We start from the raw sequence: 12,276 nt of genomic DNA, 5'->3' as shown, positions 1-12,276 counted from the left end.
CACAGCAAAAGCAGTTTTAAATTACCACTGACCAATAGAGTGATAAACAAAGAGGAAATAAAAAGTTCAAAAGTGATGTCTTTCAGCATGACTGAAGTTTGCAGCTGTCCACACAGGAAGTCAAATGCTTTATGTGAAAACCTTTCATAGTCAAGCATGTTTGGCCACAATGACCACAATGCTTGGAGAAGTCAAGGTGAGGGTTTATGTAGCTCATGATTAAAAGACAAGCGTGTGATAACCAATTTAAAATAAATCTGGTCCATCAGAATTACACAAGAAGCTTGTTGAAGCTAAAATAAAGGTGCAACTTCCCTCTGTCAGAACTTGTTGAAAAAAATCATAGAAGCAGTTTGTATATTTCTACCCTGAAAAAAGAAAACTGTAGGAAGCAACCAAAAACAAAAAGACTAGACCATGATGAGTACATGTAAACCGTTGACTGAAACTGCAAATATGTTGGTGTTACATAGCCATCTTTGTTTTTGTGGTGGGTTTTTTTTTTTACAAAAAAAGTAAACAATAGAAATAATCAAGTTAGTAAAGAGCATAAATATAAGAGCATTTTATACAACAAAGTAATGTAAGAAATAAACAGTCCATTATCACCTTTTGCTGTTTTGTGTGAACCTAAATATCCAAATGCTGCTGCTGCTGTGGGACAATGAAGGCTATTTCTATTCCATCGAATAACAGCATAAATAAACATTTATATAATGAGTGTACAGGTAGTCTATGCATGCTCCTCTGGTATTTGTCCTGGAATAATGTTCACCTGGTTTAATGTGGGACTGGAGTTAGAGCAGCTGGAGCGTCTTTCGGGCGTGCTGGTGGTCCTCTGAATGAACTGAAGGAAGTTTTCCTGAAACGAGGCCTCCTGGCTGGACGCTCCAACCTCTGTGGGCTGGTTCAAGCAGCAACGTCGAAACTTCACCAACTCGTCCCTGATTTGTCTGTTTAAGAGGCCGTAGAAGAACGGGTTCACTGCGAAAGAAGAGTAAGCAAGCCAAGTTACGGCCTCCTCCAAGTCCCCCGGGCTCTGCATGGAACCGGTTAGAGACATTTGGACGTGGAAAATGAAGTAGGGCAACCAGCAAACCAAGAACTGGCCCACGATGAACACCAAGGTTATCGCAGCTTTTCCTCCGCTGAAGGCTCTTTCTGGAGACAGTCGTTGAGGCAGAGTGCGGGTGGTGGCGATCATGGTTGTTTGGCTGTTGATGGAGTCAGAGCGGTCCTTTGCAGTGCACGCATTCACCCATGTTGGCGCAGCTGGGACTTGCTGCAGAGCTGCTGAGCGAGCAACCTTGTACACAGCACAGTACACACTAAAGATGACCACTACAGGAGCTAAGAAACAAATCACACTGAAGAGCACTCCGAATACTCTCCTCAGGCGGCTGTGGGTGGCATGAAGAGAGCAGTGAGCTGCTGCAATGGAGCTCTGAGGACCGTAAGCCGGCCATCCAAACAGCGTGACCAGAGCCAAGACGAGTGATTTAACCCAGATCAGCACCATCACACCAATCGCAAGGTTGATGGTCATCTTGACTTCGTAACGCATCGGGTGCACAATGTAGAAGTAGCGCTCCAAGCTGATGGCGGTGATGGTGAGGATGGAGAGGCAAATGAGGAAAACGTTGAGGAAGATGTAAACCTGGCACTCCAGAATGGTGAACACCACCGTGCCGAAGAACGGAGAGCTGGAGATGATTCCCAGAGGCATCAGGAGGATGGCGCACAGCAGATCCACTGCGCACAGGTGACAGACAAACGCAAACTTTTTCAGGTGAGGAGCGCGAGCTATGGCCACCATCACACCGGTGTTGGCCACCAGGGCGATGAGGTTAAGCGTCACCATGCAGAACAACCCGAAAAGATCCTTGATCTGTGACTGGGAGCTTGTGACGACGCCGACATCGGCGGGGACGGTGGGATCGGTGGAGTTTGCGACAGAAGGATCTGTGACAGAGGAGATCATGGACCCCGTCATGTCCGCCATCATTTACTGACTTCCTCCTCCATTTTCAGCTCTGATTTTCTCATGGGTGAAATATCTGTGTTGAAATAGGGAAACAGATTTTACTTAAAATTTTATTAAATGGAGAAAAAAAAAATTTTTCAACCACAACCATTTCATAAACAGACACATTCAATAAATTGTTGAATATGTGTTGATGAGTACTTAAAAAAACACTAAGAGGCTATTAAACACACTTTTCATTAGGCTGACATTTTTGTCTTAAAATAACTTTTTAATGTTCTGACATACTTATCCATAAATTCATGTTTCCACTAGATATCAGCAGAAAACCATAATAATTTACAGAAACATGTGTGTAATTAATCTTTATGTGTTTTACTTTGTGAACTGAGTTGCTAACACATTTGTACTAATATTCTAATTTACTGAATGTGACGGTAGTATCTGAAACAAAAACTATTGAAAAAGTTGACAGATTATCAGCATTTTTGATAAATGAGTTGCTTTGTGATCAAACAATTAATCATGCAGTTTATTTGTATTCAAACCCCTTTTCTCTAATGCCAAAAATGAAATCATGCGCCATCAATGGCCTTCATAGTTGAAATCTGTACAATTCAGTTCAGTTTATCAGTATGTTTCAAACATAAGTCAAATTATAGAAACAAGTTTTGTGAGGTTATTTTTTAATAACCTCACAAAACTTATCAGGTTTTAGTATGTGGAAGTAAAGGCATATAATTCATCTGCTCCTTTGGGCTATACCACTTACTGACAAACACTTCAGGTTAACTTGCAGTGAAATAAAATGTCAACAATTTTCAGAAGATGGGTATTAAGATGCTTTAATGTCATGTTTTAGAAGAGTAATAAGAAAAGCAATATTTTGATAAAACTGACTTACCCCTGGTTTCCTCTCAGTTTGTTGTTTAAACCAGTTGCTTTGAGTTCAAGGATTTTTTTTTTTACAAAAGTAAACAAAATAGATGCTTTATCTCATTTCTTAATCAAAAGTATATAAATCATATGTCCATCTCTGTTTAAAAAAATGTAAAACTTTCTAAAGTTTGTCTTTTCCATAGAGAGGCACTGGAACTGCATTACAATTTATATCACAAAGAAAAATATAAAAACACAATCCCATGACGGTTTTGGTGGTAAATTATTCTCCTCTTCCCTCGCCCCTCCTCTGTCCTGTCCTGTGCTGTGTATGGCAGTGACTGTCACACATTGTTTTGTGTAATGGTGCATGCTGAAGTTTTTTCCTCTTTTGCCATCAGACACACACACCACTGTCCCCCCACCAGCCATCCCTGGGTCCTAACTCCTCCATCTTCTCAGTAACACCATGGATACACTCTGTAGAATTTCAAAAGTCAGTTTTGTTATCAAAACATGAGAGATTTACCATAAAAGCATCAACAACTATTCAACTTTTTCACATTTTTTCAATTCAGAAGATTCTGGGTATTTTGTCAGGGCTACAACACAAAGCGGCGCATTACTGTGAAGTGAAAGAAAGAAAAATAAGCAGCATTTTAAAACTTCTTACAAATAAAAATCTGTGTGGGGTACTTTAATATCCCTTACTGAAATCCATTTTTACAAATAATGTGTGTGTAATTAATCAGAGGTCACTGGCATTTCTTAAAGCTCTACAGAGACTCATGATTAGTCCCACACTGCACAAATCTGACCTTTGTAGACGAGTTTCACAGCGAAAGCTACGTGAACTCTTGTTTTCATTTCACCCCACACCATGCAGGGGCCGCAGAAAACATGTGGAAGAAAGTGTTCTGGTCAGATAACAACTTTACAGAGCAACTTGGAAAAATCAGCTGTTAGAGTTTGCAAATGACTCAAACAGAGTGGAAGTTTCCTTGAGAAAACAAAGGTATGATGAGCAGTAATATATATATATATATATATATATATGTATATATATATATATATATATATATATATATATACATATATATATATATATATATATATATATATATATAAAAAATACACATTCATGACATGGTATGCTTAAATGCAGGCAAGTTCTGCATTTTAATTTATTGAACCCTTCAAGGAGTTTGTCAGTGCAAAATAAACAGTTTGTTGGTCAGCAGGTTGCAGCATTTTGACACAGTCCAAAATCTCAATTATGTAAAGATGTTAGTAATTTGCATATGACATCACTTTTGATTACCTCCAGTCTTTTTCTACTGGTTGAAGAAACAGTTCGTCATTATGAACCACAGGATAAGCTTCCCACCACTTCTGTAAACACAAATGTACATTTCCTTTGATCCTGCTATACTTTTGTTATTTAAAATATGGAGGTGAAAATCCATACTGGAAGTGACGTTTAAGTAAAGAAAATGTATATTTTTAGAGACCGTTTTTTCAACCCCTTTTGCAATCTCAAAGTGTTCCAAACAAAACCTTCATTGTTTTTTTCTCCTCTCTTGTCAGTTACTTACAGCAAGGCAGATATTGCACATAGCTATATCTACTCTGCTTTCACACTTTCACAACAAAATAATAATCATTTTCCAAAGGCTAAGCATGTCCCTTTTTGGGTTAAGTTGGGGGATATCCTTCAAATCCCCTAGAGTGCAAATAAACCCTTCCAAGATGTAAGAATAGTCAACTCTAAGTTACCAACACGTTAAAGCAAACACCTTCTATGCAGTACAGAGTAATATATTATTACTGTCATTAAGATTATCATCATTTACTAACAATGTGCAAAGCCAAAGTACATTCTATGGGTCATGCATACAATTATAAGGCACAAAGAGAAAGAAGCGCTTATGCAACATGGTAGGATTAGCTATGCTCTGATGACCTGCACAGCATTCGTTTCCTTGTTAAACTGAAACTGTTAACGCATTTCTATCTCGAGCAGGAAGCGAAGGCGACACTGGCTCTCTTTGTAGATCAGGTATTCGCTGTTGCTGAAGCTGCTGTTCTTGTATTGGGGCTGTTCGACGGCTTTTCCCTGAGGAACAGTAACCTGCTTGTCCTCCAGAGTGATGACGGTGTCCTGAGATGGGTCTGCAAACAAAACGGACAGAACCACGTCGGCCCTCTTAAAGCGCTGGGGTGCAGAATGAAAACTCAAATTTGATCTTCCACTGCTTTTTTTATTACTTAGATAAAGCAATCAATAATAAAAATAAAAAAAAAGAACATTACTGCATTTTCAGGGCGAACCTTTTGAGTTTTGTGTAAAAACAAAAAACACAATCGAAATGTGTTCAAAGTTTTTTTATTTTTTTCTTTTAAAAAAAAGAAAAAAGATATATGACAAAACTTGAATGATTTTCTGTCTTTCAATACAAAAAATGCTTTAAATTTGTCGTTTCATAGAGTTAAAGGGATGTTTGTTGATTCTGACAGTCAGGAATCCCACAGTGCATTCCTGACTGTCTTGATGCTGGATGCGTTTATGACCCTTTAGATCAGGGGTGGCCAAGTCCAGTCCTCGAGAGCTACCATCCTGCAAGTTTTAGAAGTATCCTTACTCCAACAGACCGGGATCAGCTCTACAAAGGCCTGATAACGAGCCATTCATTTGATTCAGGTGTGTTGAAGCAGAGATGTATCTGAAAGTTGCAGGATGGTAGCTCTCGAGGACTGGACTTGGCCACCCCTGCTTTAGATGATTAATAGGTTGTTTCAATGCCTGATGATAAATGCAGAGGGGTCCAATAAATATTACATATTCCTACTATGGATACTTTCTCAGTCAGGAAACTTTTTGAACTTGCCTATTATTTTTTAAAGTTGTAACTTTAAGTGATGATTCTGTGTAACTAAAATAGAGGTCTGCCCTTTTATTCCTTAGACCAGAGGTTCCCAAACTGTGGCGCACGCCCCCAAGGGGGCACCGTGCCATTGTGTGGGGGGGGGCACGAGAAGCTGTTTGGATGAAAAAACAAAACATGAACACTGTATGCTCTGGGTTTTTACCTTAGAATGGCCAACTCTCTGTTATTCCTATGTCAATTTGATACAGTAGAGGCTTCCACACTTCCCATATTTGTGTCACTTTTATCAGCAGTTAAAACTGTTTAATCCGTTGTTAACATGTTGTAACCTGTTTTTCCCGAGCCGCCTTTAAATGCAACATGAGCGCTACGACGCTCGCGCTGGGTTTCCACCTGTGAAGGAGACCTGCTGCTGCTGTGCGGAGCTACGTAGGTTTGTGTTAGAATCACGGCAGCAAACCAGCAAAACGCAAAGAACTTTTCACAGTTTTTAAGCTGTTGGATGCAGGTAATGTTAGCTAAAAGGTGACTAGCTAGCTAATATCAATACATCACCTTAAGCTTAACAAGTAGCTTGTAGGCTACTGGTGTTGTTGTCTGTGTTCAGCTACGATTCATTTTGCCCCCCAAAAAATTGATTCCCCCCCTTGTTAGTCTGGAGCCGAGGCTGAGTATAAATAAAAAAACTCGACCCCGTCAACACCTGGTCTGTTCAGCCCCATCATGTTTGGCTGCATATTTGTTTTTGTTCAAAATATACTTCACATTTCTTTTTCTTAGAGTTTGTTAAAGAAGAACCTTTTTTTTTTTTTTTTTTTTTACTCCAAAATAGTATTGCATTTATTGAAAAAAAGGTTAAGACATTTATTCAATGTAATCATTATAGTTTTGAATGGTCATTCACATGTATGGTGTAGATCACAGATTTAAAAAAACGTATAGCTCCTTGGTTATGTGTAATTAATTTGATTGCAAATCTCTTTGTCCATTATTTACATTCTCCAATAAAATCAAACCCAGTAAGGAGAAAAGAAACTTTAAATAGTTTTTTTTTTATTTTCAAAAAAACAGGCGAGACTGATCAACTTTATTAATGACTGACAAATTCTTGATATATTAATTTAACTTAAAGAAGCCATCAATTCTGCTGCCATGTTGTTTTGTGAATATTGGAATAAGAGCAAGAAGATCTTTCGTATGCCAAAGATTAAAAGCATAACTTCAACACCAAGAGACCTTAAGAGCAAGGTCATTTGTAAATTTGTAGTATGTTACTGCATCTTACCTGGTTCCATGCGGCCTCGTGCTACCACACTGTCATAACCGGCAGGAGCCTTCTTCAAGGTACAGTCATCTTTGGTGATGGTGAACTCCTTGCCTAGAGCTACCTCACTCAGAAACATCACTCCAGTGTTTTTTGAAGGACACACTAGCAATGAGTGAAACACATTTCAGCTAAGTACAATACTATGATCTCAAAAGAATTCAAAGAAACTGCTTTCTTAGATTTCTTACCGTAACCTAAAGATTTTGCGTTTTCAGAGGCAAAATAGATCCCGCTGCCAACACGGCCCCCCGAATGGGGCATGATCCTGAGACCGCTCTTCAGGATAGCTGCCACCACCGCTATGTTTGTCCCGTGCCACAGCAGGCGGCGGTTCTCGAGACTCTCATTCTCACTGAAGCGTTCTCCCTGAAAGTCACAATGTGTTGGTTGAAAGACTTCTGGACTCCTTCACTATAAGTGCAAAACTGGCAGGAGTGCCTCACACCTCTTTCTCTCGGTCCACTTCCCAGACATTGAGTATCTTTGGCTTGCTATAGCTACACGTAGTTGACTTCATGTATTTCTCGATTATCTTTGAATGCAAAAGGCATGAGATACTTCAGTAATTGGAACATGACAATTATTTTAGCAGTCAATTATAATTTAGGACACAATACCTTATACATTTCTGTATTTTTGGCCAGCAAGGAGAGCTTGCATTTCAGAGACATGTAGTCTTGGTCGATGGGATGAGGAACCGTCTCCAGCATCTCATCCTGAGCCTTCTCCGTTTCTGACTTCAGAGTCTGGGCCAGCTCAATGTCTGCCAGCACCTGAACAACAACATTGAAACGGACATTAGAGCTGACAGAACTTTATGTAAAAAAGGCAAGAAATCACTCTAATTGAAAATCTTACCATAAGCATCTCCTTCTTCTGTTCAACAATCTCTTTGGTGTCAATGGCTGGCGGTCTGCTCCTGCCAAAGTTGTGGGGAATTGTGGTGAAGAACTTTGATGAGAGTTCTTCAAGACGTCCTCTTCCACCTTTTTGGCTCATAGCAGCTTCGATCTCCTCCAAAACTTCAAAGCCTTTTGCTATTTGGGCCTTACTGAGTTTACCCAAAGGCATCTTCTTGATGTCTGTAAAAATAAAAACCATGTACACACACCACTGGTCAAATCAGGGGTTTTAATATCTTTATTGTGCTAATAAACACATGCCCACAAAAAAACAGAACTATTCTGAAAAGAGTAAAAAAAAACTTATCAGACCTACATTTTAATATGCAAAGATAAGAAGAAGCCAAGGTGAACCTTTGTTTCTAACAATGGTTAATCATTTGCATGTTGTAACCTGATCATGTAGATCTTAACTACACTTTGAAACCAAACTTTCATGCATGTAGCATAACAGTGTTTTAATCTACCCAAAGTTATAGGAAGCAGTTAGTTTAAAATGGTTGGTTAAGTGAGACAAACCTACCTAAATCCATGCATTTCATTGCCTCCTTGAACATGTCATTGCTGAAAATGAGCTTAATAAGATTCTGTGTTGGGCCATCAAGAGTGCATGGGAGGACATTTTTTGGGACTTTTGCATCAACAGTGTCCACCTGTGGAGCAAAAAGTACATCTGAAAATATATCTAAGGATATAAATAAAATATTAACAGCGAGTTACTCAAAGCTTCCTGTTGTTCAGAAATAAACTGTTGCAATACCTTGACCTCAGCGTCCTGCTCTCCGTCCACCTCAATCAGTGTGTACTTCCCAGGATGAGAGACAAAGTTCATGCGGTCACTCCAGTTGTTCTTCGTCTTGTCCTTAAATTTCTTCTCAAAGTCCTTCAAGGCTGACTCCAGGTTGGCAAATGGAGTCAGTTTAGATTGTCCTACTTCCCCCTGAGGTCAGATTCAGAAAGATGTTGAATGTAATAATCATTAGTAGCGTCGCAGAAGGTGAATCTGGATGTCACATCAAACCCAAATAAACAAGTTCCAGGAGTTAGACAGGAAAAACAGATGGCTATGCTAATTGCTACATATTGAGTATTGTAAGCCTGGCAACCTGTCAAAATGTCAATCTTAAATTGACTTTTCCAACTGTCATGTTGCCCACTGCTCAGGGAGTTTTTGTTTCTCTAATATAGCTCAAATGCTATCATCAGCCACTGCAGAGGCCAGCTGTAAAACTCAGCTGAGGAAAAATGGAATGAATAAAGAATATGGTCTATTCTTCAGGGATAATAGATGAAAAAATAATTATGGCACATTTACATAAATATTAATTAGTGTGCCTTGTCCCTACTAAATGAATTAAATCTTAAATTTGGTAAGAATCTGAGTGTTAGGTTTCATGTCCTCTCAACTTCCTGTTATAAGGGAGACATTCCCTTCTACTGTCGCCACATTGCGCATGTGGAGAGTTCTCCGCAACGTCAACGACTGTGTCAATGTGAATTTGCCATCAACTGATTGTATTATGACTAGGGTCAAACTGAACTCCTTATAACTAAATCCGAATGTGACAGAATCGTATCAGAATGAATTGGAAATAAATCTGCATCGGACTAGAATGCATGCAACTTTGATCCGACAGTAAAATGCCTCGATGACACCAGTTGTAAACTGTCTTCATGTAAATAAACTTAGTTGGGATTAATTGAATTATGGTGGATGCAACCTACCACTCGTCCCCATCTGTTCCATGAGAAGTATCCGTTTTCTGCTCTAATAACTTGGATGACATAAAACTTGTTGTTGTTGTGTCCTATGTTTGTTTGGTTGAGCATGCAGTCGTAGTCCTCATGAACCTGTGGAAACGACACATAAGATTTTCCACAGTTACATATTACTCATGGATAAAATAAATGGAATATCAGTGCTATTTCTCTACCTCTCCGGATGAAACAAGTTGACAGTGCTCATCCACCTTCCTTTTGTCTTTAACCTGTGATCCTGCAGCCAGAAGCGCCTCTTTTGCAGAAGTGAAGGCATCCTTGGGTTCATCTTTCGCCTTTTTCCCACCTGCTTTGACAGCTTTAGCGGCTTTTCTCTTCGGGGCCATGCTCAAGCTGCAAAACCTGCACAGAAACTCACTACGCTTATTACTGGACGTGCTGCCAGGACAAGCAGGAACATGCCTCGACTCGCCACTTCGCTGGACATCAAAGCTGACAGGCTTATTTTTCAAGCTGTTTACACATTATCTGGGCTATCCGTGTTATTGACCATTCGACAACTGCAATGAGACGTCAATAGCAAGATAAAACATTAGTTTTAACGAGTTTTCAACAGCTGCAGCTTCCTCAGTTTAACACGAATGATCATAAAAAGACACGAATCTATTTCAGAAAAAGGAACCTACCTCTTTAAAAAATAATATTAATCCGGGTTAATATTGTAATATGATAAATGTGAAGTCGGCGAATACTCCCTGCGGGAAAAAAACAACACTCTTCCTGTTGTTTCTCTGATTCAAGGGAATCACCAAAGGAAGAGGTGGGACTTTACTTCTCTCATCTTCCTCCCGTTGGAGTCAGCTTCACCGCGGTCGCCACCTGGTGGTCAAACTCTGAACCGCTTCTAAGAGGTGACTTTCCTGAAAATCATTTTATGGACGGATCGAAACTTTGAACTTTCTCCCTTTGAAAATAAATAAAATGCATATGCTGTTCAATTTCCTTCCCCCAGTTATGTTAATCAGTCTGTTGCAACACTCTCACCACTATCTTATTATGTATATCTTATTCAGTGAATTAAGGGCAGAAGTAAATGTTGTTTGAACAATGAAGAAAAATTAACAGATTGAAACACTGTTAGCTTCATGGAAGTGTATCTCCGCAAAATTAAAGAAAAAAAAATGAGTTAAGTAATTTAAAATTTTAGAAATAAAAATTAAGAGTTCTGTTTGCAGAACTGTTGCACTGTAAAACTATGCAAAATACAATTAGAATCTATTTATTTGCAATATTTACATGTAATATTATTTCCGGATGATGCCATCTACATTTATATTAGCACATGTCACTACTACAGCAAAACCTTCCCACAGCATGATGCTGCCACAGCTTGGGTTGTGTTGTAGGGCTCTTTAGCTTCCCTATTTTTTCATTATAGTGATAATGGCCCATTGTAATTTCAACAGATCACAGGACATGGCTCCAAAAGATGACTTTTTCTTTCTTGGGGCTGTTTGCAAACTGTAATTTGGCTTCTTCGTCTGTGAGTGGTCAAAATCATTACTTGACTTCTTTCACTGTGTTCTCTCACCAGCTTCTTCTCAATGTCTTTTTATTTTATTACTCTAGGATTGCTACACTTCTTACCAAAACATGTTTGTCTTTGGGATACAGAATCTGTCTCCTTCATGAATGGTGAATGTCTGTACATTCCCAAGCTTTCCGTTTATATTTGTTTGTGAGATGAAAACAACAAATTCAGGCATCTCGAAATTGAAATCCGCATTTCATTTCCAAATAGATTCCAGATAGTTTGGCTGATTTATTATTATTATTATTATTTTTTTTTAATGATGTCACAAAGGAAACATGTTGTTTTAGGTGTTGGTTTAAACTTTCGACTTTGATGAAAGTAATTAAAAAATGTCTGTGCCATTATTCTGGCATTTAATTATTTTTTAATAATCCTAATTAATCTAAAACAGAAAACATTTAGTCTGATTAAAGTCAGACAATGTGAAAATGGTAGTTTCAAATATTGTGCACATCAAGTTTCAAGAGCAGATCACTAAATCATTCTACAGATGTGTATGTACCATTAGAGCATAAGACTTGCAAATTAAGAGAATATTTTCTGTTGGATATGAAAACAACTATTTTAAATGATATTGTAATTTCTCCATTATGCTAAATTTTTTAAATAATTTTCCAGGAAAACCATATTGTTATAGTCTGTTTTCTGATTTACAATAGAAAGACCTTAACACAAGATGGCAGTGTGAAGCAGCGTATCTGGGCTGGCCGTGTTTCCTACAGCGCCAGTCTCTTCAGCCCACTGCCACTAACTACTGAGGTGTTTCCTGATGGCTTTGTTGGATGTTGATGTCGTATTATCAAATGGTGTTTCTGCATAGCAAAAATACTTTTTTTTTTGAATAATCAAACTGTTAAAAGTGTAACTTTAAATGCAATGCTCAAGGTTTGACTTTCTTCTCCTTCCAACTTCTTTTCAAACATCACTTTCAACCACCATCACTCTAAGTGACCAATACAGGGTGGACAAGTCAAACAAATTGC

The 12,276-nt window shown here is 38.6% G+C and overlaps 2 protein-coding genes across 3 annotated transcripts; both read right to left on the bottom strand.

Annotated features, from left to right (window-relative positions):
* Window positions 1-205: 205 nt before the first annotated feature.
* On the bottom strand, window positions 206-2,005 carry gpr61l (G protein-coupled receptor 61-like). Its single transcript, XM_014988301.2, has one exon. The coding sequence runs from the start codon at window positions 2,003-2,005 to the stop codon at window positions 734-736; it is 1,272 nt and encodes a 423-aa protein (XP_014843787.1). The 3' UTR covers window positions 206-733.
* A 2,008-nt stretch (window positions 2,006-4,013) lies between these two features.
* Window positions 4,014-10,519, bottom strand: parp3 (poly (ADP-ribose) polymerase family, member 3). Of its 2 annotated transcripts, none has more exons than XM_088005590.1 (11): window positions 10,386-10,519; window positions 9,915-10,259; window positions 9,706-9,831; window positions 8,741-8,920; window positions 8,504-8,633; window positions 7,937-8,160; window positions 7,696-7,851; window positions 7,524-7,610; window positions 7,267-7,444; window positions 7,037-7,180; window positions 4,014-5,035 (listed from the first exon to the last, which is right to left on the bottom strand). In XM_088005590.1, the coding sequence occupies exons 2-11, from the start codon at window positions 10,083-10,085 to the stop codon at window positions 4,863-4,865; spliced, it is 1,569 nt and encodes a 522-aa protein (XP_087861716.1). In that variant the 5' UTR covers window positions 10,086-10,259; window positions 10,386-10,519; the 3' UTR covers window positions 4,014-4,862. The 2 variants fall into 2 exon arrangements, with proteins under 2 accessions (XP_087861716.1, XP_014843784.2); XM_014988298.2 differs by having other exon boundaries at window positions 9,915-10,101.
* Between the last annotated feature and the right edge of the window lie 1,757 nt (window positions 10,520-12,276).

Source organism: Poecilia mexicana, unplaced genomic scaffold (assembly GCF_051168715.1).
Source record: "Poecilia mexicana isolate PSO_F unplaced genomic scaffold, ASM5116871v1 scaffold_5, whole genome shotgun sequence".
Taxonomy (NCBI): Eukaryota; Metazoa; Chordata; class Actinopteri; order Cyprinodontiformes; family Poeciliidae; genus Poecilia; species Poecilia mexicana.
Note: the sequence above shows the minus strand (reverse complement) of the source record. Positions and strands in the feature narration are given on the sequence as shown.

Bases quoted from the DNA above. Each gene is read 5' to 3' on its own strand.
- gpr61l (XM_014988301.2), bottom strand. From the start codon at position 2,005: ATGATGGCGGACATGACGGGGTCCATGATCTCCTCTGTCACAGATCCT.
- parp3 (XM_088005590.1), bottom strand. From the start codon at position 10,085: ATGGCCCCGAAGAGAAAAGCCGCTAAAGCTGTCAAAGCAGGTGGGAAA. The intron at 9,832-9,914 runs GTAGAGAAATAG...TCGTTTCCACAG, and splicing joins AACTTGTTTCATCCGGAGAG to GTTCATGAGGACTACGACTG. The intron at 7,611-7,695 runs GTATTGTGTCCT...TTGCATTCAAAG, and splicing joins AAAATACAGAAATGTATAAG to ATAATCGAGAAATACATGAA.